The sequence below is a fragment of the Eublepharis macularius genome, chromosome 10 (genome assembly GCF_028583425.1).
Source record: "Eublepharis macularius isolate TG4126 chromosome 10, MPM_Emac_v1.0, whole genome shotgun sequence".
Classification (NCBI taxonomy): domain Eukaryota; kingdom Metazoa; phylum Chordata; class Lepidosauria; order Squamata; family Eublepharidae; genus Eublepharis; species Eublepharis macularius.
In genome coordinates, this window is record NC_072799.1 from 96,063,592 (window position 1) to 96,089,255 (window position 25,664).

At 48.3% G+C, this 25,664-nt stretch overlaps 1 protein-coding gene across 5 annotated transcripts in view; it reads left to right on the forward strand.

The window, feature by feature from the left end:
• RFC1 (replication factor C subunit 1) overlaps positions 1-25,664 on the forward strand; it is a 117,659-nt gene that overhangs the window by 75,111 nt on the left and 16,884 nt on the right. For all 5 annotated transcript variants that reach the window (XM_054989808.1, XM_054989811.1, XM_054989810.1 and 2 more), the window contains 9 exons: positions 188-297; positions 1,257-1,371; positions 1,581-1,669; positions 2,543-2,680; positions 10,221-10,316; positions 10,942-11,040; positions 13,775-13,929; positions 14,029-14,146; positions 18,799-18,944. In XM_054989808.1, coding sequence (XP_054845783.1) covers positions 188-297; positions 1,257-1,371; positions 1,581-1,669; positions 2,543-2,680; positions 10,221-10,316; positions 10,942-11,040; positions 13,775-13,929; positions 14,029-14,146; positions 18,799-18,944 — 1,066 coding nt within the window. The remainder of the gene's footprint in view (positions 1-187; positions 298-1,256; positions 1,372-1,580; positions 1,670-2,542; positions 2,681-10,220; positions 10,317-10,941; positions 11,041-13,774; positions 13,930-14,028; positions 14,147-18,798; positions 18,945-25,664) is intronic.

The window sequence follows — 25,664 nt, forward strand, 5'->3', positions numbered from 1 at the left end:
GAATGACGTGAGTGGGTTTGAGCCCCTGCTGAGGAGACAGTGGAGTATAAAAGAGGCCACGTACATAAATAGTTGGTTCCACTAATGGAAGTTACAGATGCTTCCATTTTGCTTAAAAATGATTTGATTTTTGTCTGTCTATATATTAGACATGGCTGGATTAACCTGTTCTCCATTTTCCTTACAGTAAAATCCAGTATGTTTGGGTGCAAAGAGGATGGTGCTAATTTCAAAGCGGCTTTGCTTTCAGGTCCGCCAGGGGTTGGTAAAACGACGACCGCTTCATTAGTTTGTGAGGTGAGTTGTATTCTCTCAAACAGGTGTTGGATTCAAACGGGGTGGGAACTCCAGTTCAGGCTCATGGGTTTTCTGTTGGGGCTCTTGCTGGTTGCATCCCCTGAATGGCAGGGAAAGGGCAGCACTTGGACGCCGCGGAGGGCATTGCTCCCGCTTGTTTGCTTACCAGCCAGCAAGACTGGCAGACCCGCTGCCCTGGCGCATGGGAGCGGCCCGGCTCGATCAGCCGGGCATTCTGGCGGCCCCCCCACCCTGACACGCAGAGGAAGTCGGGGGTCACAGTCAAACTCAGAGGAAAGGAGGGCGGACCCCTTAGCTGACTTTGTCCTTGCCATCGTCTCCGTTTACCTCTGTTCTGGAGAAGCCAGTAAGGAGACAGATGGGAAATTAGTTTATTAAATCATTAGTAAAAATTTATATTTCCCCATACTGCCCCAGTGAAACCTTCAAGTCAACTTACAAAATGAGATTGAAATCATAGTATTAATTAAAAGCCTGTTGAGTCTTGTTCTTTGTGATACATCGATATATTTAGTTTGCCCCACCTGTGTTGACCCACTTTTATAAATCCAGAACTGGTACCCATTCGTAAATTTAGCTTCTCACTTTCTCTGGAGACACTTTTAGCGGCTAAGAAGATACATGGGAATTGTGTCAGGGGAATGACAGTTACTTGTTGAAGAAGGCATGCTGAGGCGTGTCGGGTGCCCCCGCCCTCCCCAGTTGCCAGTTTAGAAGCAAAGGAGATGTGTGGTGGAGGGAGGGCGGCTTTGGCGGGCAAGTGGGCAGTCTGCTTTGGGGTTGCTGGGAAGAGCCTGGCCCACCTCCACCCTCCGAATGCCTGCTGCAAAACTAGCTACCAACTAAGAATCTGTTTGGTATAAGTGGTTTTGCTGGTAATGTTGCTTTTGTTGGTGTCCAATATTGAAACTGGTGTCTTGTTTGTGTGTGGGGAGTAGGAACTGGGTTTGAGTTATGTGGAACTAAATGCCAGCGACACACGTAGCAAGAACAGCTTGAAGGAGATGATCGCTGACTCTCTAAACAACACCAGCATCAAAGGATTCTGTTCAGGTATTTCTGTTTATGTCGATATTTATTGGTTCTCTTAATTCTGTTACAGTAGCGTTGCCTACAAGACCACGAATGTTACTTAGTTCTCCAATTTTTTTTTCTAGCTCACATGCCCCTTTGAAATTATTCTATGAGCAGTAACATTTTTGAAAGCTAGTACCCGGGAGGAAGGCGATTGCGTGATCCTGTGGTCTCCTTCCTTCCTGTAGGAGCATCGACTTCAGTCAGCTCGAAGCACGTCCTAATCATGGATGAGGTGGACGGGATGGCGGGCAGTGAAGACAGAGGAGGGATTCAGGTGAATTTTTTTCTTCTGGGAAGCGTTACAGTCTAGCAGATGGTGTTGGAGGACAGCTGGCTGAGAAGATGCTTTGAGGGACAGGCATTTATAAACTGAAAAGAGAATCAAAGCTCAAAATGATTAAAGTTACAAAAAATAAAGGAGTGGACGGTAGAAGAATGTGTGGTGTTGTAAGTTGGCTTTAATTACGCATACTTGGTATTCTGGCCTGTTGCAAGCGTAGCAGTTGTTCCCCTAGAGCTGCAGATAAAGAGTTTTAAAATCATCGGACGGAAATCATCGGACAGTCCTTCATACCTCTTCTCACTTGGGAATTAATTTACCCCCGTCCCATGGTCAAGGCAATATTACCGATGAGTCTGACCACAATGAATGGATGGATGCCGAGGTGCCCATGTTCTGGATTCAGAGGTTAATGTTTGATTCAGAACCATGTCAGATGGGAACCCAGATTTATATTAGCTACGGGCTTAGATTGATACAGATATTTCCTTTAAAAGTGGTTTTATGTGGAAGTGAATGGGAGGACAAAGCACACATTTTTTAAAAACCTGGCTTCTTATTGAGAGACTTCTTGAGACTATGGGTTGGAAGGATAAGTGAATGTATTTTTAAACCGCATTTCTGTAAGAGGGGTCCATTGAGTCACTGAAGAAATAAGACAGATTGGAAGCGGTATTATTTCTAGTTAGCTAACAATGACATAATTTGAATTGGGACATTTTTCTTCTTTCATTGTGGATTTATTCGTGTATTAATCCAGTATAAAAATATGTCTGTGTTTACTGAAAAGAACCTGCTTTTGTTGAAGACCTTCCAGCAGAATCTAAACGAAGAACGTAACTCTGCTGTTGCAATCTATAACTGCAGGAACTCATCGACCTGATTAAGCACACAAAGGCTCCCATCATTTGCATGTGTAATGATCGGAATCACCCGAAGATTCGTTCCCTTGTCCACTACTGTTTCGACCTTCGCTTTCAGAGACCACGTGTAGAACAGGTTAAGGTATGCTGGGACCCTTCACCTAATGCCTGGCTGGATCAAAGTGATACGGAGGAACCACAGAGTTGATAAAGAGGGGGGAAAACCCCCAGTGCCGCAGCAAACTGAATGTAACGAGAATGGTTATTGCAGTACCGGCAGGGGAATATACAATAACAATAAATAAATACTGTTCAGAGATTGCAAGGACTAAGGAATGACAGTTTATCTTCAAATACAGTTCAAGGACTGAGGAACAGCAAAATTGCAAAGACAGGAATCCGGATGTAGTCCTGTTTGGAGGGATTCGTCTTCAGTTTTAAATCGGGAGCTGTAATCTCTGAATGGGTATTTCTAACAGCGGCTGATGCAGATAAGCTGTCAGGAGGCTCAGAAGTCTTGAATATCTTAGATCAAAGTCTCACTGCTGTTATTGACCCCTCCCCCTGTCTTTGTCTGAGGCAGTGAATATATTTGTCTTAATAACAGGTTTCTACTTGGTATTTGTATGCTGAAGAAGAATCCCTCAAACAGGACGACATCCGATACCTGTCTTTGCAGTTTGTTGTGATTTGTTACTCCTTAGACCTTGTCACCTTTGAGCTGCATTTTTTGTTGTTGTGTGTTCTTCCGCAGGTATTGAAACAATCATTCTCCGTATATGCACAGTGTTTGCTGCAGCACTATGTATTTTTTCCACTGGCTCATGCCCAGCAGTTCAGCCTGCCTAACCAGATGTTTCCAGGCAACTCCTAAGCTGGGTGTGATGGTGCTGGCTGTCCTCCGTTCACCCCAAGCGTCCTGCGGCTTCAGATGCTGCGGTTGGAAATAAACGTTCCAGTGTATTGTCATGGCAAATGGCCAGTGAGAGATTTATTAATCGTCGTCATCCTTCTGTGCAGCCCCACATTGGGACTGCGCAGGCGCAGGCCAGCCGCGGAGAAGATTCTTTTAGCTTCTAGAATTGTGACGGGGACGTTCGGGCCCACCGCGCATGCGCGCCGGTGTTCCCTCCAATTTTGAAAGTACAAGTACCCGAACGTCCCCGGCATTCCCTCAGTTCCTTTTTCGCCGCCGTTCGAAAAGGTTCTTTAGCTGCCACTCGTTTCTTCGGAGTTTTTTCTCTTGTAAGTTAGTGTTTCCTCGTCCATCTGTGGGAAACACCTTCACCATGTCCCAATCATCTTTGTTTAAAAAATGCCAGCAGTGTGGCACTAAAATGACCCACTCAGACGGTCATGACCTGTGCCTTATCTGTTTGGGCGAGGGGCACGTCGTGGAGTGCTGTAAGTTCTGCATGGCCTTCACCCCGAAGGCGCGGAACGACCGCAAGGCCAGGCTCCGAGCCTTCCTTTGGGACGCCAACCTTCTGCCGCCCAAGCCATCTGGATCGTCTGGGAGCAGGCCCAGCTCTATCGCTCCCTCGCCGGCTCCACGTAAGTCGCCGGAACCGCTCCCCTCGGATCCGACGGGGCCGCCCGTTCCGGAGGGCTCGACTGCCTCCGGTTCCGTGAGTGCTTCATCCAGCCGGAAGGCGAAGAAACGCGCTTCTTCGAAGCCTTCTTCGAAACCTTTGGCCACTGAGGCTTCTTCAGAGCCCCCGCCAAAAAAGGCAAAGGCCAGGTCGAAATCCAAGAGCCGTGCTTTATCGCCGGCCCCGACTTCATTGGCTGGTTCGCCTCCCAGATTGGCCCCTCCTGCTGAGGACGTCAGGAGTCTCCTGCACATCCCGTCGCCTCCTCGTACGCCTCCTCCGGTGGTTCCAGACGACTATGAATCGTTCCCTTGTTTTTCGGAACCGTTCCACGAGTTTGAACGCTCCCTGCCATCCGCTCTGGTCCCGTCGGAGGTCTCCGTTCCGTCGCAGCCAGTCTTGTCGGTTCCGGCGCCGTTTCACCGATCCGTTCCGGTGCCTGCTGCTCTACCTCCTTGGCAGCCTGTCCCGGGCTTTGGGAACGTGGCTTCCTGGCAAGATTTCGTGGCTTGGATCCAACAGTCCGCCCCCTTCCTGCCTGGCCCATCGGCGCCCTTGACCTCGGTTCCGGCACCGTCGACTCTGCCTCTTGCTCCGCCTGCCGCTCGGCCGCATCGCCATCTTTCGGCTCCCGAGCCTTGTACCTCGGTTCTGACGGAACGCCCTTCGGTTCCGACACAGACCCCGGCGGCTTTCTCCGACTCCGAGGATGAAGAGGGCCTGGCGTCTCCGTCAGAGTACTCCTCGGACGCGGCCTCCGACCCTTCCCCTGATGATGCTGTGGGGGAGCTCCGTTCGTCGTCCCCTAATGACGACTACAGAGTATTCGCGGAGCAGCTGGTCCGGATGGCCGCAGCACTGGAGCTTGATGTCGCCTCCTCAACCTCAAAACCCAAGAGCAAGCTGCTGGAGCCGTTGTACTCTGGGTCTCCTGCCTCGGTGGCGTTCCCCCCTGTCGAGGATCTCGTCGACAATGCCCTCGCGCTCTGGCAGACCCCTGCTTCCGTGCCGCCTACGGCCAAGAAGGTCGAGAAATATTATTGGCTCAAACAGGAGGATTGCCCTTACCTCTTCACCCATCCGAAACCCTCTTCCATCGTGGCCGAGGAGGGTCAAGCTCGGTTCCGACGCGGTTCCTCCTCGGCTCCGTCGGATCGGGAGGGCAGAAAGCTAGATGGCATTGGTCGGAAGGTGTATTCTTCGGCTTCCCTGGGGTTCCGTATCGCCAATTTCCAAGTGATAATGGGCTCCTACAATCTCTTCTTGTGGAAGCGACTATCCTCCTACCTCTCTGACCTTCCCGACGATCGCCGTAACTTGGTCAAGGCTCTCCAGGCTGAGGCTTTCCGGTTGTCGAAACAACAGATGACAGCTGGCAAGGACGCTGCCGACTCTGCTGCATGTGCAATGGCATCCTCAGTGCTCTTGCGTCGGCACGCCTGGCTTCGATCTACAGCCCTGCCCCCCGAGAAGAAGGCCAAGGTCGAGGATTTCCCGTTTGAGGGTCCCCAGCTCTTCTTAGAGAAAACGGATGAGTCCCTTTCTCTCATGAAGAAGAACCAGCAGACGGCCAAGTCCCTCGGGGTTGTGCCTTCGGTTCCGCAGTCGGGTCCGAGGTATCGGTACGGCAAGTTCCGGTCCTATCAGTCCCCCTACCAGCAGTTCCAACAGCGCCAAGGAAGGTTCTTCTCGGGCCAATCCTATGGCCACCGTTCCTACTCTGGCCAGCAGCGCCATTCTTCGAGACGCTCCGGACGGTCCAAGGGGCGCCAGCAGCCTCCCTCGCCCAAGCCCTCGACTTCGGCGCAGAAGCCCTCAGTCTTCTGACTACGCCAGGACGCTTCCCAGTTGGCCTCCAAGGACGCTGTTGATATCTTGTTCTTGGACAGGCTACGGCCTTTCTTGCCCTGTTGGCAACTCATTACTACTGATACCTGGGTCCTCTCTATTGTGGCCCGTGGTTATAAGTTATCGTTCACCACTGCACCCCCTCTTTCGCACCCCCCTCGTTGTGCTTCTTGTTGTAATGTTGTTTTACAAAATAATGTTTTGGAGCTGGTTAACAAAGGTGCTGTCCGGGTGGTCGATGTCTCTACTTCCCCTTGGGGGTTTTACTCGAGATATTTTCTTGTGGATAAGAAAGATGGGGGGTCTCGACCCATTTTGGACCTTCGGGCCCTTAATACCTACTTGAAGGTGGAAAAGTTTAGGATGCTTACCCTGTCACGGGTCTTGGAACTCTTGGAGTCAGGTGTCTGGATGGCCATTTTAGATCTCAAAGACGCCTACTTCCACGTTTCCATCTTTGAGGGCCACAGGAAATATCTCCGTTTTGCCTGTGGTGGCGCCGTTTATGAATACATGGCCTTGCCTTTTGGCCTGGCCTCGGCGCCCAGGGTGTTCACAAAATGTATGGCCACCATGGTGGCTCATTTACGGTCTAATGGCTGTTTTGTTTACCCGTATTTGGATGACTGGCTCCTGGTGGGTCCCTCCGCTGACTCCCTCCGAGACTCTGTTGCCCTCACCTTGTCCGTGCTAGACGGACTGGGGCTAGTTGTTAACTTGGGGAAGTCTGTTTTGTCCCCAGGTACGAGCATTAGGTTCATCGGGGTCCACTTCGACTCTCTGCTGGGCCGGGCTTATCTACCCCCGGACCGCTTGCACAGGCTGTCCTCCCTGGCCCGCCACTTCGTGCATAACCGGTTCCAAACTGCCCTCCTGATTCAAACGTAGTTGGGCCTCATGGCCTCCTCCACAGGGGTGGTATTTTTTGCACGCCTGCACATGAGGCCTCTGCAAAACTGGTTTGTTCGGGTTTTTAACCCCCTCACTATGAGTCAACATCGTGGGTTTTCCATCCCGAGGGTGATACAGCGGTCCTTGGTGTGGTGGACTGTCCCTGAGAATTTGTCCAAGGGTTGTCCTTTTGGTCCCTTCCTGCCGGAGGTCACCGTCTTTACGGACGCTTCCAATCTAGGCTGGGGAGGGCGTTGTGGACGACTGTCTGCTCAAGGTGTTTGGTCCTCCCTTGAGGTGAACATGCACATTAACCTCTTAGAGCTTAGAGCGATCCGTTACTCCCTTGCTTCTTTTGCAGATGTCATTCGGAACAGGAGGGTGCAGGTCCTGTCGGACAATACCACGGCCTGTTACTATCTCAACAAGCAGGGAGGAACGGTCTCGCTCAAGCTCTGCAGGGAAGTGACTACGCTCTGGAACTGGGCCATTACCAACAACGTCCTGCCCATGGCCGTTCATATTGCTGGGGAGAGCAACACAGCAGCAGACACGCTGAGCAGGGTGTTTTTGCCCCAACACGAGTGGTCCCTCAACAGGGCTTACCTCCACGTGGTTTTCCGCATGTGGGGCACCCCGCTCGTCGACCTCTTCGCCACGTCCCACAACACACAGGCTCCCCTGTTCTGCTCCCAGGCCGGGATTGGCCATCGCTCCCTGGGGGATGCCTTCCAGATACCCTGGTCTCCAGGGCTCTTTTATGCCTTCCCGCCCTTCCCGCTCCTTCACAAGGTCCTCTCCAGGATCAGAGCCTTCCGGACCCATTGTATCCTGATTGCCCCTCGGTGGCCTCGCCAGGATTGGTTCCCCCTTTTACTCTCCCTGTCGCAGGGGCGATGTCTCCCGCTGCCACACGCCCCAGACCTGCTAGTCAGGGACGGGGTGTGGCATCACGATGTGGCAGTGGTAAATCTGACTGCCTGGCTCCTCTGCACCCCGGCGTAGGCCTCTCTACTAGGGTGCTTAATGTGATCTTGAATGCCCGAAAACCGTCTACCAGGTTGTCCTACCAGAGGAAGTGGTCACGTTTCTCCAGGTGGTTAGCCCCCAAAGGGGTTTCCCCTTTCACTTGCCTGCTACCTGTCATTCTGGACTACCTCCTGGACCTGTGCTCCCAAGGTCTGGCGTTCTCCAGTGTTAAAGTGCATATGGCTGCTATCTCTGCCTTCCATGAGCAGATTGATGGGAAGACTGTGTTTGCACATTGGCTGTCCAAACAGTTCCTGAAGGGCCTATTGAAGTCCTTTCCTCCTAGGGCCCATCCTATTCCTCAATGGAGCCTGACCCTGGTGCTCTCCCGTTTGATGCTCTCCCCTTTTGAGCCCCTGTCTACCTGTCCCTTGCCTCTGCTCACGCAGAAGGTGGCCTTTTTGGTAGCGGTCACTTCCTCCAGGCGGGTAGGGGAGTTGTCTGCTCTGAGGTGTGACCCCCCCCTTCCTGCAGTTCTTCCCCGGTACGGTCATGCTCCACACTAGTATGCAGTTCCTGCCCAAGGTGGTTTCCAAATTTCACCTGTGACAGAAGGTGGTCCTCCCTTCCTTTTTTCCTACACCCTCTTCCCCAGAGGAACGTACTCTACACACATTGGATGTGAAACGTGCTTTATTGTTTTATTTACATCGCACCAAATGTTTCAGGAAATCTCCTGCCCTGTTTTTGTGTTACTCTGGCCCTCGCAAGGGCTCACCAGCTTCTGCCCAGTCTATCTCTCGCTGGATTGTGTCTGCGATTAAACTTTGTTATCAGCAAGCTGGAGTCCGGTGCCCGTTGTTGATTACTGCTCATTCTACTCAAGCACAAGCTGCCTCTGCTGCCTTCCTGCGAGGAGTGCCGCTCCAGGACGTCTGCCAAGCTGCAACGTGGTCTACCGCTGACACTTTCATCAAGCATTATTCTATAGACGTAAATGCACGCCGTGAATCCGCTGTTGGCACGGCTGTTCTGCATTCTTTGTTCACATAGACACTCACACCCGCCCCCATTGGTGAGATGCTAGCTATTCTCCCAATGTGGGGCTGCACAGAAGGACGACGACGATAAACAGGGTTTCTCACCTGTAACTGTTGATCGTCGAGTCTCTTCTGTGCACACACACATTCCCTCCCACCTGCCCCGCTGTGAGTGCTTGGTTTACTCAATTGTTTCTCCGGCGGCTCAGGTGAACTGAGGGAATGCCGGGGACGTTCGGGTACTTGTACTTTCAAAATTGGCGGGAACACCGGCGCGCATGCGCGGTGGGCCCGAACGTCCCCGTCACAATTCTAGAAGCTAAAAGAATCTTCTCCGCGGCTGGCCTGCGCCTGCGCAGTCCCAATGTGTGTCTGCACAGAAGAGACTCGACGATCAACAATTACAGGTGAGAAACCCTGTTTTTTTTATTTATTAAAACATTTATATGCCACCTTCCCGCCCAAAATAGGGCCCCCAGGTTGGGGAACAACAAAACATTTAAAAGATTAAATAACATTTTAAAAGTATATATAAATACAATAAAAACATATAATCAGACATGCAGCCACACACACACACACACACCCATGCCCCCTACACAAACCAGGGAGAAGAAGGCCAAAATGATTTTACGGGGGGGGGGGGGGCATGCCAAATAAAACAAAAAAGTATTCACGTCCTGGTGGAAGATAATCACAGAGGGAGAGCAACGTATGGAAGGACAGATCTCACTTTGGCAGATGTGTTTAACATACTGTGGCAACTCTCCTGTTCTTGCAGCCCCAGGCCCACAGCAGAAATCGGGAACTGTTGAGCTGTGGTAAGCCAGCATACGTAGTTGCCTGCAGCTTGGCTGGTGGCTCACAAGTTGTGTGCACCCCATACAAACTTTTTGACTGACCCCTTCCCCCTGTCATGCTGCCCTTCTGTGTACAGTGAGGTGTTGTTTAGGGAGCAGCAGTCAGAATGCAGCCCTCCTCCCGCAGTCCAGGGGAATCTTTGCCCCCTAATTCTGCAGGGGGGTGACCTGGTGCGGAATCCGTTTCTGGGGTGCCTCGTTCTAGGGCCAGAAACAGCTTCCTCGCCAGGCTGGAAGGTGTCCTGCCTTTTCCTGCTGCCCAGGAATGTCTTGGATGTAAGATAAAGGGGACGCCAACCCTTGGTTTGCGGGAGGAAGTGATGGAAGGGGAGGCAAACCATTCCGGGCTCTCTGGCATAAGATCTGAGCATACGCGCACCTGTTGGGAAAATGTAATTGCTGCCGTGGTTTTCTAGGATCCTGGGGTGGGTTTTTTGCTGCCCGCTCTTTCTGTGGTTTTCAGAAATATACGCTTCTTGCAGGGTGCCATGATGTCTATCGCCTTTAAAGAAGGCTTAAAGGTTCCACCACCAGCAATGAACGAAATCATCTTGGCCGCCAATGTGGACATCAGACAAGTGAGCTCTGCCTGTTCCAGTCTCAGTGCTCCTTTTTCATCACCGTTAGCTCTGTCCCTGGCGGGTGGGGTGTCACCTAGTGAAAGGCCGTTACCTTCCTCTGCAGAAGGAAAGGGGTCTGGTCAGAAGGTTCCAAGAAGTAAGTCTTGAAAGAAGGATAGAAGGCGGCAAGGCTGGGGGAGCCTTTAAAAGGGGAGCAAAAGTCTAGCATGCAGTGGGGAGCATCAGAGCTGTTTGTAGGTACATGTTAATGTCAAACTGATGACTGCTTTTGATCATTTGTAAACTCTTCATGTTTTTGTTTGGGAGCCAGTTTGGTGTAGTGGTTAAGAGCGCGGGACTCTAATCTGGAGAGCAGGGTTTGATTCCCCACTCCTCCACTTGAAGCCAGCTGGGTGACCTTGGGTCAGTCACAGCTCTCTCAGAGCTCTCTCAGCCCCACCCACCTCACAGGGTGTTTTGTTGTGGGGATAATAATGACATACTTTGTAAACCGCTCTGAGTGGGTGTTAAGTCATCCTGAAGGGTGGTATATAAATCGAATGTTGTTGTTGTTGTTGTTGTTATTATTTCTCTGGGAGGCACTGCTAGCAACCTTGGTCTAATCTTTCTTCTTTTTTCTCAGGTTTTACATAATCTCAGCATGTGGGGTGCAAAAAACGAAGCCCTGACTTACGACGGTGTCAGAGAAGATGCCAGTAAAGCAAAAAAAGATATCAAGCTGGTAAGAGAAGCACCTGGGCTGGGACTGGCCACAGACTGGCCTGCTTGCTGCGCTGCTCTGAAACGGGACCCGCAAATACTCTGCTGGCGCGCCTCTTTCAGAAATGATACTTTTTATCTTGGGCGTGCGGGAGAGCTGGTTAAAGTCAGCAGCTCTCTCTCAGAAAGTTAAAATCCTTTGGCTCTCCAAGTGATGCAAATAACTCAAATTGTCTGTTTGAAACTCTGAGAGAGCCCATGTACTTTTTAAAAAATGCATATCCAAATGGTGAAATTCTTAATCATGAAACTGCAGTGATGAGGAAGCTGCAGCTGACGGAATTTGCCCCGTCGTGGTCTTGGTTTTCAAGCCGTCTGCATGATCGATCACAAGCAAGGACGTGTAATCCAGATCTGGGATTCAGGAAGGAAGTTGGATTTCTGTCAATCCGGCTGAATCCCTGTTTCCCAAGTCAAATCAGAGTATCTTGGATCTGGTCCGTGAACCTGGTTCCAGACCCCAAGATAAATCTGGGAAATGCGGCGTCATAGAATCATAGGTTGGAAGGGAACTCCAAGGTCATCTGGTAGGACCCCATGCACAGTGCAGGAAATTCACCTCCCCCCCCCACATACCCAGTGACCCCCCCCCCTGCTCCATGCCCCCCTGCTCCATGCCCAGAAAGTGGCAAAACACCATCAGGATCCCTACCCAAACTGTCCTGAGGAAAATTGCTACCTGACCCCGAGGAGGCGATCGACCTTACCCTGGGCATGTGAGAAGGGGCCTCCGACTTGCTCCTTCCTGGGCTGCTCCTGCTTTTTATCCAAGAGGGCAGAGAGGGGGAAGGAGGATGGAAGTGGGGTGCTAACCCGTGCAGGAGCGGCTCTTGTCTGCGTGGCTTCTGTGACTGATACTGGTTCAGTTGGTCTGAGTTGCGGCGGTGTCCCTTATATTATAATAGCATAATAACAGTAATAGCAGTGTGCTTATATACTTCCCGTGCGGACAGATTAGTGCCCACTCAGAGCAGTGAAGAAAGTCAGTGTTACAATTATCCCCACAATACAACTGGAGTTGAGAGAAGTGGCTTATACAAGGCCACCTGCTGAGCTCGTGGCAGGAGTGGGAGTCGAACCAGCAGAGGGTTTGTTCGCAGTGCAGCCTCTTAACCACTGTGCTGCAGCAGCAGCTCTCCAGCTGGGTTTGGGTGGAGTCCCCTGTTTTTGCATGAATCTCTGGTTTGATGTTGGCCCCCTTGGTTTACTTTAGTTCTGGGGAGGGGGTGGGGAGTCCACCCGTTCCCTTGCTTCAGTGTGAGTCTGTTGGACTTCTTCTTGTCTTGGGGAATGTGCCTTTGGCCACAGGCAGCCTTGCCCCTGAGTGTTTCTGCCTGAGAGCCTGCTTGGAAATTCCTCCATAGGGAACAGTGGATAATTTATTATTTATTTCATTAGTTCAATTTTTAGTTCGAGCTGGGGGCTTCCATACAAAACAGCAGATGTTTTCTCCTCTCCTCACTCTGGTAAAATGCAGTGAAAACAACAACAACCGAATACATCGTTGGCTGCCACTGTGCTCAGTTTCGCTGCTGATGGTGTCAGAGAGGAGAAACTTGGGGGGGGGGAGTGATGCACCCTCCTGAGCTCTGCTTGTTATGGGAGCAGGAGGCGGGGGGGGGGGGCAGATGCAGAGATGCTGTTTTCACCAGTAATCCCACAACTCCAGTCCGAGGTCTGCTTGGGCTCTTGAGGACTGAATTATTTTCAAACCATCATTGCTCTTATAAAAAGGGATGTCATTTCATAATATCCCAGGAGTCGTTGCTGTTCTTTAGACCAGCCTTTGTTAGGGATGTGCACACACAAAAAATCTGTAAATCTGGATCCATTGTACTGGAGTTCACAAAAATTTGGAATTCTGGGACTACTGAATCAATTCTCTAATTTGGTTTGGCTATATCAGAGAAATTTGGTTTTTTTCTGCCATATAGGGAAACTTATCTGGGGGACGGAGGGAGTGATTTTTCAAGCAACCTTTACCATATTTGCAAGGGACCTACTCCTGACTGTCCTCTAAAGACCCCCCCCCCCCCCAAGTTTCAGGAAGATTGTAGCCTGTGACCTATTTCCGTGGGCCGCGCTGACCACGGTGCCGCCAGGCACTCACTGATTCCTCTGGGGGGAAAGTGAACGCAGACTCCAGCTGCATAAGGACCCAGGGGCAAGGCTGCCAAGGCACACTCCGAAATGCAAGCTGAATTCATCCCGGAAAAAGCCCCAAAGAACCAAACTGAAGTGTGGGAATGGAATCCTCCCCCGCAACTTGCAGTGGGAGTCAGCGTTGACTTTTTCCCCATAGGAAACCATGAAGTGGGTGGGAGTACAGCAAAGCAACAGCCACGCTTGGTTTACTGAATTAAACCAAATTAATTTGGTAGCCTACCTGAACTTAGAACACTGAATCTGATTTGGTGTTCTATAATTTGATCTGGAAAAGCTAAATTTTTCAGAATCAGCAAAAAAAATCAGTTTTTCTCTCTGAGTTCCAGACCTGAATTGCACGTCTCTAGTCTTTGTGTGCTGTGATCTTACAGAGGTGTTGGAATTTAATGCAAAGGTAATTGCTGTGGATCCTTGCAGAAAGGAGACTGTGAAGTTCTGCAGTTGGAGAACTGAGGCTAAGTTGACTGAGCGCCGTGGGAGCTTTCCTCAACAGCATTAACATGTCTTGCTTTAAAACCGTGGTTTTGCAGGGCCCCTTTGACGTTGTCAGGAAGGTTTTTGCTGTTGGGGAGGAAGCTTCTCGCATGTCACTTATTGATAAGTCAGACCTGTTCTTCCACGATTACTCTCTAGCCCCACTCTTTGTCCAGGAGAACTACATACATGTGAAACCAGCTGCCGCTGGGTGAGTTAATATCATTATTATAGTGGGGGCTTGGATGAAGGCATACGGAGATTACGCTGAATATGTTGGGAATAACACAGCCAAATGGCTTTCTCCTAGGGGCAGCGTGAAGAAACACCTGATCCTGCTTAGCAAAGCAGCAGATCGCATTTGCGATGGAGATTTAGTAGACCGGCAGATCCGCAGCAAGCAAAACTGGAGCCTTCTCCCCATACAGGTAAACACCTCCTTTTCGTCTCCATGGCAGAGGCAGTGCCGCTTCACAGTATTGATTGCTTTTTTGTTATTGGTGGTGGACACAGAACATACCAGAAGCTTACAGTAATGACAGGTAAAGCTCTCCGCCCACGGCCTCAAGCAAGATGTTAGATTCTGATTGGTTGTCTGGAGTAATGACTGAAGCTGTGGTCTGCAAACTGTGGTTCTAGATCCCAGTGTGGTTTAGTATGGAATCAAATATGGCTCTTTAAAAAGTACTTTATAGATTACAGTAAAACTTTCAGCTGTGTACATCATGAAAAGCTATGGCTGGTTTAAAAAGAAATCGGTGTCACAACGTCTGCTTATTTTGATGCACAACTTGTACACTGGATAAGAGGCTACTGTTAGAACTTAGTATGGGGAAACTGTATGTTTTCCAACTGGCAAAGACAAGAATGTTTATCATCTACCTATCTGTTCAGTCTGTATCTACACACCATATGGAAAGCTGAATTTTATTTAGATGGAGGTGGAGTGAAAATTGGCAGAGGGAACATTAGCAATTTGTGATATCCGGATGACACCACATAACTGGCAGAAAATAGCGAAGACTAGAAACGACTGCTGATGAAAGTTAGAAGAGAAAGCACCAAAGCAGGACTATAGCTGAACATCAAGAAGACAAAATTAGCGACTTCTGAAGAATTAAACAACTTGTAAGGTCGACAATGAAGAAATTGAAAGTGCTAGATTTTCTGCAGTTTGGCTCAGTCATCAACCAAAATGGAAGCAGCAACTGAGAAAGCAGAAGGAGATTTGAGTCTTGGGCAGCAGCCATGAAGGCGCTAGAAAAGAGCCTCAAGCGTAATACGGCTGTGTTGCTGGAGACCAAGATAATCCATCCTGTGGCACTCGCTGTTACTATGTATGTGAGTGGAAACTGGAGAATGAAGAAAGCTAACATGTACAAATGGTGGACATGTTATTGCCAAAATATACAAACTCTTGTTGAAATTTGAGACCGAGAAAGGGCAAGTGAAAGAATATATGATTAAATGGGCTAAAAATTTTGGATCTGATATACAGATGGAACAATGAGAAAATAAGTGAATAGAAGGGTTGAAATTTACATTAAGCTCTTTTATAAGAAGATGTTTTGTTGGTATATGACTCCAGAGAAATTGGCCAAAACATATAAAGGTATTTTTATGTTGGTATATTGGAAATGTGAACAACATGAAGGAACATTTTACCTTATGTGGTGAACATGTAAGAAAGCAAAAGAATTTTGGACACACACACAGTTACTAACTTAGAAGATTTTAAAGATCAGTCTACAATTGAAACCAAAATCAAAAAGAGTCCAGTAGCACCTTTAAGACTAACCAATTTTATTTTAGCATAAGCTTTCGAGAATCAAGTTCTCTTCGTCAGATGCCTGATACAGAGACTGGTCAAACACAGAAGAGCAGAGGGAAGAGGCAATTAGGGGGGGAGGGGGAGCAATCAAAACATTCCTTTGCTAGTATATGTAAACATCTCCTTTTGGTGTGTGTATCAGTTGGCTTCAAAGGAGTTTGCCCTGTTAGTTTGTAGAAGCCAAACAGCTAGACCATCCAATTCCAATGCAGTATGAGCCTTCGATAACCACAGCTCTCCCTGCCAGATGCATCTGACAAAGAGATCTGTGGTTCCCGAAAGCCCACGCCAGGTACCACTGAGCTCCCCCAGACCCCACCTCTGTAAAGGAAATCTGTTACCTGTGGTAATGTGATAACCATTCATAGTCCCTATTCAGTCCCAGCTTGACAGAGTCAAATTTGCATATGAATTCCAGTTCAGCAGCCTCCCGTTGGATTTTGTTTTTGAAAGGTTTCTGTTGAACTACAGTGACCTTTAAGTCTTTGATGGAATGTCCTGGTAGGTTGAAGTGTTCTCCCACTGGTTTCTGGACGTTTCCATTTCTAATGTCAGATTTGTGTCCATTTATTCTTTTGCGTAGAGGTTGGCTGGTTTGTCCAATGTACAGAGCAGAAGGACATTGTTGGCACATGAGGGCATATATCAGATTGGAGGATGAGCAGCTGTAAGAGCCAGAGACAGTGTAGTTGATGCCATTGGGACTACAGTACCCACCAAATGAAGTGAAGAAACAAATCAACAGGGCCAGACTAGTACCCAGAAACAGCCTACTCCAGGACAAACCTAAAGGAACTAACAACAGAACACCACTGGTTGTCACCTATAGCTCCCAGCTCAAACCCATCCAACGTATCATCAGTGAGCTACAACCCATCCTGGAAAATGATACCTCTCTCTCAGAAGCCCTGGGTGGAAGACCTTTCCTTGCCTACAGACAGCCCCCCAACCTTAAACGACTTCTCACTCACAACCATGACTCAGCCAGCAGAGTCACCAGCACAGGTACCAGGCCCTGCAACAGACCCAGATGCCAGCTCTGCCCCTATATCTACCCAGGGAATACAATTACAGGACCCAATGGCATCAACTACACTGTCTCTGGCTCTTACAGCTGCTCATCCTCCAATCTGATATATGCCCTCATGTGCCAACAATGGTTAGTCTTAAAGGTGCTACTGGACTCTTTTTGATTTTGCTACCACAGACTAACACGGCTAACTTCTCTGCATCTATGACAATTGAAACCAGAGTCTCTTCTTTTGGGATTAGTGGACGCTCATCTGGAAAGAAGTCTTGGAGCTTTGTTTTTATATATGGCGACTGCTGTGAGATTATTATACGTGCAAAAGTGGAAGAGCCCGAGATTGCCTGTGATAGAGGAATGGTTGGTGAAGGGGCTGGAGCTTGCAGCGATAGCTAAACGTCCTTCATTGATTAGAGAAAAGACAATAAGTTCATTTATTGCTGATTGGAAACCCCTTATAGACTTTTTGCATGAAACAGATAATGATTTAATGATTCTTGGATTTGATGAATAATAAATTTGAACAATAGAAAAAAAGAGCTTTTCTTTGTAAACATAGAGTAAGAGAAAAATTTGTAGTTATATTTATTGCAGAAAAAATCAGAAGACTCTTTTTAGTTTACGTAGCTTTTTTCTTTGATATACTATTTCTCTGTTATGTGTTATTCTTTCTGATTTGTTCTGATTTTGACGTAGGGTTGGATCCAGCCGGCTTTCCCACCGGATCTTAGCCCGTTTTCCTCCCTGCTCCATACAGCCCCAGGCCCACATGGCCTTTGTTCACCGAAGTCCCTTGATTCTTCCCATAGCTTTTCTGGGCTGGTCCTTTTTCATCACCAGGAAAGTGGGTTGGGTGCAGCCCCGATGTTAGGCTCCTTGGTTATGAAGGACTCTGCTGATTTCTGGTCTGAAGTGAATGTGAACAGCAAAGTACCTGTCCTTCAAGAGAGAGACGTTGGCTGCTCTTGGTAGTTGTTCATGTATATATCAAGAAGTAAACAAAAAAGGGTATTTTAATTGTGGAAGGAAAAGTTGGAGTTGGTGGGTTCACCGTGTTAACTGTTTTCCTGTCATGCAGTGTCAGTTGCATTTGCTTTCCGGTGGGATCGCCACTGTTTGCAGACTTCCAGTTTGTTGACCAAAGAGTTTTGGCTCACTCCTTGTTCTTCCTTTCACAAGCAGATGGGACACCCTTAGCTTCCTGGTTCTTCTAGGAAAACTCGGTAGTGGCCAACAATAAGAAAGGTTGATTTTTTTCCATCAGCAGCAACCTATAATGTTTGTGATGACATGAGTGCATTTGGCTTTCAGGATCAGATCAGACGTTTTGAAAATGCATGTTTGAGATAGAAGCAGTGTCCTGTAATATTTTCCAATATAGAATTTTTAATGATAGATTTCTTTGCTATTTGTTTTTATGCTATTCTCGTATGTTAAAAACAGCCTTATATATCTGATCTAAAACTGGTTTTCAAAACATTGTGTCCAATGTTTCTGTAGCACTCATTTGGATAGATAACTCCCAGTACAAGTTCACTGCAGATGACTACTGAAATCATTTGAATAAGAAATGATTGCCAGATATTTAGATCCTGAAACTTACTTGACAATTCAGTCTTGTGGAAGGATCCTGCCCTCGGAGCTGTAGCATCAGAACAGTCCCTCAGAGGTCCTGTAACAAAGGGGGGGAGGGGGGCTGGTCGAAGACAAGGCTTCTTATTCAGCAGGTCAGAAGTGCAGCTTCTTTAACTCCAGACTCCCTTTTTATATGACACAGTGTCAAGGTAAGATAATGCTTGGGCTTACATTTGAGGGCAGTTAGTCACTTTTATGATATTAATCCTCTGTGGAATGCAAATTTATAGAGAGCACAAATGTGAAAATATGTTCTGTACTTGAGATGCTGTATGGTACAAAGACAAACATGGAAGATACAGTTCTGTGTAAGGCCAGAAGTATTTTTCTCCCATGTGGAACTTGCTAGATAAAGAAATTATAGAAATGGAATAACATTACAGGTGGATGTTAAGATGTGACTTAAAGCAGGCAATTATGGAATGTTTGTGTATTTGTGATGGAGCAGTTCAGTAAAATATCTCCCATCATTTCACAACTGTTGCCTTGAATACGATTCTGAATTTTGCGTATGCGTTGGGTAGGAAACAATGACATTCATTATGGCCTTCAGGCGAAACCAGTGTACATTTACTCTTGCCTTTTAGGCCATTTATTCAAGTGTCCTCCCTGGAGAGCTGATGAGAGGTTACATGAACCAATTCCCAAATTTCCCGAGCTGGTTGGGCAAATTTTCATCCACCGGAAAACATGACCGTATCCTGCAAGAGCTGTCGATGCACATGAGCCTCAGGTAATGCTGAGTAACCTCTTAGAGTTTCTTGAAACTCAAATACTGTGGACGCCAGTAATTATGAACTTGTGAACTTACCCCGCATTAGCGGAAAATAATATTGAACGTTGGTTCTTAAATTGGAATTTTCACCAGCCAAGAATTTGGGCTTTATGGTTATGTAGGTTTGGGACTTTATGATAAATACACTGATGAATTACACTGTATAAATTGTGAGTGTTTGTGACTTCCTTGAGCCTGTGTGCTCCCTTAGTTTTGCATGTAAAATATTCTTGCCCATGCAGTTTACCAGGCACTATGCACTGTATTGCATGGGTTAAAAGGCTTACTTGGAGAAGGATAAAAAGCTGTACTTGTGGCATTTTCTAGACGAAGGTCTAGTCTGCACTACAGCTGAATGAGTGGACAGAAATGCTTCAGGGTGATTAAGAACAGCAACTCTTGTGACATTTTAAAGACGCACAGACTTCTTTGTGGCATAAGCATCTGTGATCCAGAGGCGCTTTGTAAGATGCACAGAATGCGACATTTAATCCGCAGAGATTGATGCCCAAAGCTTTAAGCACAAGGTGGGGAGGGAGGAGAAGTTACCCAAAGAAGTTGGAAGGCCATTTCCTAGGACAGATTGGGTAACGGTACATTGTAGACAGTACATGAAAACAGAACGAAGACGCTCCATTTCTGAATTGTCCCTATGTGTACTAAACAAAGCAAACCCTGTAAGTTAATTCAAAAGCTAGCACTTCAGGGAGAGAAGGTCTAGCCCAGCCTGCTCTGGGATCTGCTACTTCACCTTTGATCTTCTTTGGAGTCCCATCTTGGGACTGTGTATGAGCAGATGTGCTGTGGAGCATTTTCTGGCTTTAGAACACTCAGCGCCCCCACCTGTGCCTGCATTTCCCTGCCAAAACCGTTACATGCTTCAAGGGGAAAGTGCTCCTTCCCTCAGTTCGTTGTTCACTTTCTGAGGCAAAACAAAAATCGGCAAAGGTTGTGATAGTGAGGGATTTGTTACTGTTTGATGGTTTCTTTTTCAAATGTTCAAAAGGCATTGTTTAAGAAGTACTCACCTCACAGGACCAAGATGACCCACGGTGATGAATATTCTCTTTTTCTCACGTGTTCTAGTGACGGCCGCAAGGTTGTCTCCTGCAGACACCTCCAGCAGTGAATGCCAAAAGCATGTAGTGACCCTGCTTCGAGGCTTAAGGGGCCTTTGTGGGAGAAGGTCTTGTTGCATTCTGTCCTGGCAGTGAAGGTACTGCTGCGAGAGAGAGTCCATCTCAGCTTTTTTCGGTGGCATCGGTTTTGTTGTCTCTGAGATTGGATCCGCCTTGGCACCAGTATCGGTTGCCTGTGCCCCCTGTGGCTCCAAGAAGTTCTTTGGAACGGCCTGCTAAAAAAACGAAGTCTAAAACTAAGCGCGGAAAAAGCCCTTCTTTGTTCCATCAACTGAAAAACTGTGATCAGAACCCAGCAAGTGCTGACAGTCGAGCAAGAGCATGTTACGCTTGTTCCACCCAGGGCGCCTTTGCTGCGCTCTCGTTGCCCTGCGCCAAACCTGTTGGAAGGAGTGGTTGAATCTGAACAGCCAGCTCTTCCCGTGGAAGTGTTTCATTTCATTTCATTTATTAGATTTATATCCTGCCCTCCCCACAAGCAGGCTCAGGGCGGGTCTCAACAAGACTAAAACATGCAGATATAATTTACATTAAAACACAAAAACCATATCAATATCAACAGTCACAAATACCAAGAGGTCTTTGCTGTCAATTTCAGTTAAAGGCTGAATAAGCCATAGGGAGCAGCTGGCAAATTTAAAAATTCATATCCAGGGCAGGGGTGGCAGGTCAAGGGCAGTCAGGAAGGACGGATTGCCTCTGCCAGAGGCCTGGTGGAACGGCTCGGTTTTGCAGGCCCTGCAGAACTGCAACAGATCTCGAAAGGCCCCGATCTCAACCTGAAGAGCGTTCCGCCAGGCCAGTGCCAGAGCCGAGAAAGCTCTGGCCCCAGTCGAGGCCTTGGGCCGGGGACCACCAGCAGCTGCCTGTCTGCAGAACGCAGAACCCTCCAAGGGACTTAAGCCACCTGTATTCCCTGGATCTGGCGTGTGGAGCACTTTGGTCTCTGGCTTTTCTGCTGGTACTGTGACAGTCGTATGCTAATGGTGCGCATGCGTGGCTGGGCTGGTTTCTACAAGTCTGTTCCGCGAATGAAGCTGAAGCCCTCGACTTCTGCTCATGACTGTCCCTTGGTTTTATCTTAGTGGCCTCCACCACCTAACTGCATTCAAGGGCTTCTGTGTCAGGCGAAGAAGAGGCTGCAGTCAGATCCGAGGAGAGTCCCGGTGTGCCCTTGGATGCTGCGGTGGGAGATCCGGCTCTCCTGTTGCTTTATGAGAACTGATGGCTCTGTTCAAAGCAAGCATTGTGGATGGCAGAATTGCTAGAGATCGAAGTGAATTCCTCAGAACTGAAACCAAGAAACAAGATTCTTAGCGTGCTCTATTCCGATCCCCCTGGTTTGGTGGCATCTAGGAATTTCTAGATATTGCGGTGTGGGAGAAATGAGCTTCTATCTCAGCTATGTCTAAGGAGACTGAAAATATGTACAGGGTAAAGCAAAGGGGTCACCCTTTCCTTTTTATGCGCCCCCCCCCCCTTTCCCCCATTGTTGGTTAGCAAGGAGATGCAGTCCAGGCAGAGACGAAGCTCCCGTTCTGTTCCTGGCGACGAAGAGGGGAGAAAAATTGATGTCATCGGCCACAGACTATGCCTCAGCAGCTCTGAGCTTGCACATTTCCAGTTGTCAAACCAAAATGGAAGGCTGTCAGTTATTCTTGTGGGAGAAAATGTCATTTTATCTAAACCTTCTACCTGATGACAAGAAGTCTCTCCGCAAGATCATCCAGACCCAAACCATCCATTTATCTTTAGCAACAGATGAGCGTGAGCAAGCGTGCTGCAGACTCCTCAGCTTGCTCCATAGCATCATAGTCATGTTCAAATGACATGCGTGGCTCAGATCTACCGCTTTGAGAAATGAGACCAAGAGCAGAGTTGAAGACGTGGCCCCCTCGAGGGGACTTCTCTATTCTCTATTCTCAGCAAAAACTGATGACACTGTATCTGAAATATTTATTTATTATTTATTTATTATTGATTATTACGAACAAAATCATTTGGCATCACTGTCACTTGAATGCAGCCATATAAACAAAGATACCTTGAGTTTTCAGTATCAGCTCCTACATCATCCCAGCTAGAGATACTATATAATGTTATCAGCCTCCATATCCTGTACAAAACTCTTTCTCAGCCTCACCCTCAAACAAGGAGAAGGAGAGGTTCAAGATCTAGATGTAGTCAACAATCTCAGGAGGCTAAAGACTTTCTGCAGAGTCAAAAATCTCTTCTTACTAGAGATTCTTGTAGGACCTGTTCAAGTTAACTTTCTGGACAGGTTGTCCTCTCTCTTGCCCCAATGACAGTTGATAATGTCCTGTTCTTGGGTTTTATCTATTTCAAGAGATGCTTATAAGTTAGAATCTCTCGATCAGTTCTCATGTCTAACTATCAGCCCATGTGATTGATAATTGTCTCCCAGACTTGAAGTAAGAGTAGTTCTTGGTTGACAAATAGGCTGTACAACTGGTTAATGCATCTCAGGTTCAGTATGGATTTTATTCCCATTTCTTCTTAGTTGATAAGAAGGCTGGCAAATATAAACCTAATTTGGACTTACATGATTTGAATGCCTTTTTAAGAGTTACCAAGTTTAAAATTATTACCTTGTTTTCTATGTTACCAATGTTAGAAATAAACGTGGTTTGTAGTTGTCAGGCTCTGCCAGTTAGATCCCCAGTTGCTTCACTGTAGACACTTCAAGAGTCCAGTAAAAGTTCCTTTATTAGAGATCCATCAGTATCAGTGCAGTCAGACTACAGCATTGGCAGAAGTGACGCAAAGAGGGAAAGCAATGTTAGTTACAGGGCAAGGTTCCCACCCTTGGATAATAAGGACCGTTAGGATTTAGGCGCGCAGGGCCTAGAAGGATGGATGGGATAGGGGTAGGGGAAGAAGAGGATGAACTCATGTCTTAGAGAGATACAGCTCCACCTGGCACTTGAAGGACACTTTCCCATGCCAGCCGAGAAAGTGAAAGTAGCCATCTGCAAGATAAGCAATTCATAGCTACACAGTTACGCAGCTACATAGATATTCCTCTACATTTGTTATTTATTTATTTATTATTTTATTCAGTTTATACCCCGCCCTCCCCACAGATGGGCTCAGGGTGGCTAACATTAAAAAAATACATTAAAAGTCACAAAAACATAAAATCAATAATAATTTTTTAAAAGTCATTAAAATAGTCCAGGAGGAGGCTATTTAAACAAATATTGGGAGTCCGTATACGGGCATAAGCAGATGGCCGAGGGCAGACCCAGAAGAAGTAGTGGTCTTAGATGGAAGGAGGAGGACACCCGCTGGCATTCAGCTAAAGGCCTGGTGGAACATCTCCGTTTCACAGGCCCTGCGAAACTGTAATAGGGCCCAGATCTCCAGCGGGAGAGCGTTCCACCAGGCCGGGGCCAGGGCAGAAAAAGCCCTGGCCCTGGCTGAGGCCAGATGGATGTCCTTCGGGCCGGGGACCACCAGGAGTTGCTTGTCTGCAGAGCACAACACCCTGCAGGGGACATAATGGAAGAGGCGTTCCCGCAGGTATGCAGGTCCCAGTCCGTGAAGAGCTTTAAACACCAAGGTTAACACCTTGAACCGGATCTGGAACTCCACTGGGAGCCAGTGCAGCTGGCGCACCACGTTCTGGTAAGGATGCGTGCTGCTGCGTTCTGGACCAGCTGTAACTACGGGTCAGGCCCAAGGGAAGCCCAGCGTAGAGTAAGTTGCAGTAGTCTAGCCTGGAGGTGACCGTTGCATGGATTACTGTGGCCAGGTCCCGGGGCGAAAGACAGAACGCCAGTTGCCTGGCCTGTCGAAGATGAAAAAAGGCAGACCTGGCAACAGTCGTGACCTGGGCCTCCATTGAAAGTGTGGCATCCAAGGTCACACCCAGGCTCCTCACCGTTGGCAAAGGTTTCAGTTGTACCCTGTTGAGGGCTGGGAGCCGGGTCCCCGGCTTGATTGCCCCACAACCCAGACACAGAACCTCCGTCTTCAGGGGATTCAATTTCAGGCGACTCTGATGTAACCATTCCGTCACAGCCTCAAGACCTTTGGCCAAGGAATCCAGAGCAAGATCAGACGGGCCGTCCATCAGCAGATAGAGCTGAGTGTCATCCGCATACTGGTGACAACCCAGCCCAAAGCTGTGGGCTAACGGGGTGAGGGGGCGCATATAGATGTTAAAGAGCACTGGGGAAAGAATTGCCCCCTGAGGGACGCCGCATACCAAAGAATGGCGAGCGGACATCTGTTCCCCGAGTGCCACTCTCTATCTTTGATTGTGGAGGAAGGAGTTCAGCCGTTGCAGGGCTGTTCCACGAATCCCCACATCGGCAAGGCAGTGGGTCAGAAGATTATGATCGATCGTGCCAAACGCTGCTGTAAGATCTAAAAGCGTCAGCAGTGCTGACCCACCCTGATCCATGGTGTCGCTGCGGATCATCTGTGAGGGCAACCAGAGCCGTGTCCGTACCATGGCCAAGCCTGAAGCCGGACTGGAATGGATCCAGGATAGAGGCGTCATCCAGGTATACCTGCAGCTGTTCTGCTACCACCCTCTCAATTACCTTATCCAGGAACGGAAGATTCGAAACTGGGCGGTAATTGGCTGGATCAACAGGATCCAGTGATGGTTTCTTTAATCAGGGCCGCACCACTGCCTCCTTCAGTGAGTCTGGAAAAAACCCAGAACTCAGAGAAAGATTAATGATGTCAGCTAATGGTGCCCGAATCCCATCACCGCCAGTTTTCACCAGCCATGATGGGCACAGGTCCAGTGGGCATGTGGTAGGTTTCACAACATGCAGGACCCTGCCTACCTCCTCCTGGGAGAGTGGCCTGAATTGATCTAATATCAACCCTGAGGGCGACCAAGGGGCCTCCAGTACACGTACTGCATCAACCGTGTTGGACAGATCCTGGCGGAGTGACAAGATCTTATCCGCAAAATAGTCTCCAAAAGCCTCACAGCTTATTACCGAATTTACATTTTTATTTGTCCCATGTGAGAGGGATGTTAAAGACCGAATCACTCTGGAAAGTTGTGCTGGGTGAGACCTAGCGGACGCAATGGAAGCTGCATAGTAGTCTCTCTTTGCAGCTTTCACTGCCATCTCATAGGCCTTCATAAACGTCCTATAAGATGGTCTTGTCACTTCATCACGGAGTCACCGCCACACTTGCTCTAGCCATCTCAGCTCCTGTTTCATTTGTCGTAGCTCATCGGTATACTAAGGAGCTACTCTAGTTTGGGGGCGGAGAGGGCAACGGGGAGTGATCTCGTTGATAGTTTCAAAGAGATGGGCATTCCAGTCCTCTATCAGCTCATCCAGTGAGCCGCCAGGGGGCATTGGATCCCACAGAGCGTTCTGGAATTCATTTGGATCCATTTGACACATTCCCAGAGGCCCAGAATATAACACAGAGTACAATAGACATACATGGCAGATAAACAGGGTGCATCTGACATACTACCCCTCCCAAGATGCCCCCCCCTTCACGTTGGACCTGGTTTTTCCAAGGAAGCTTTATGGAA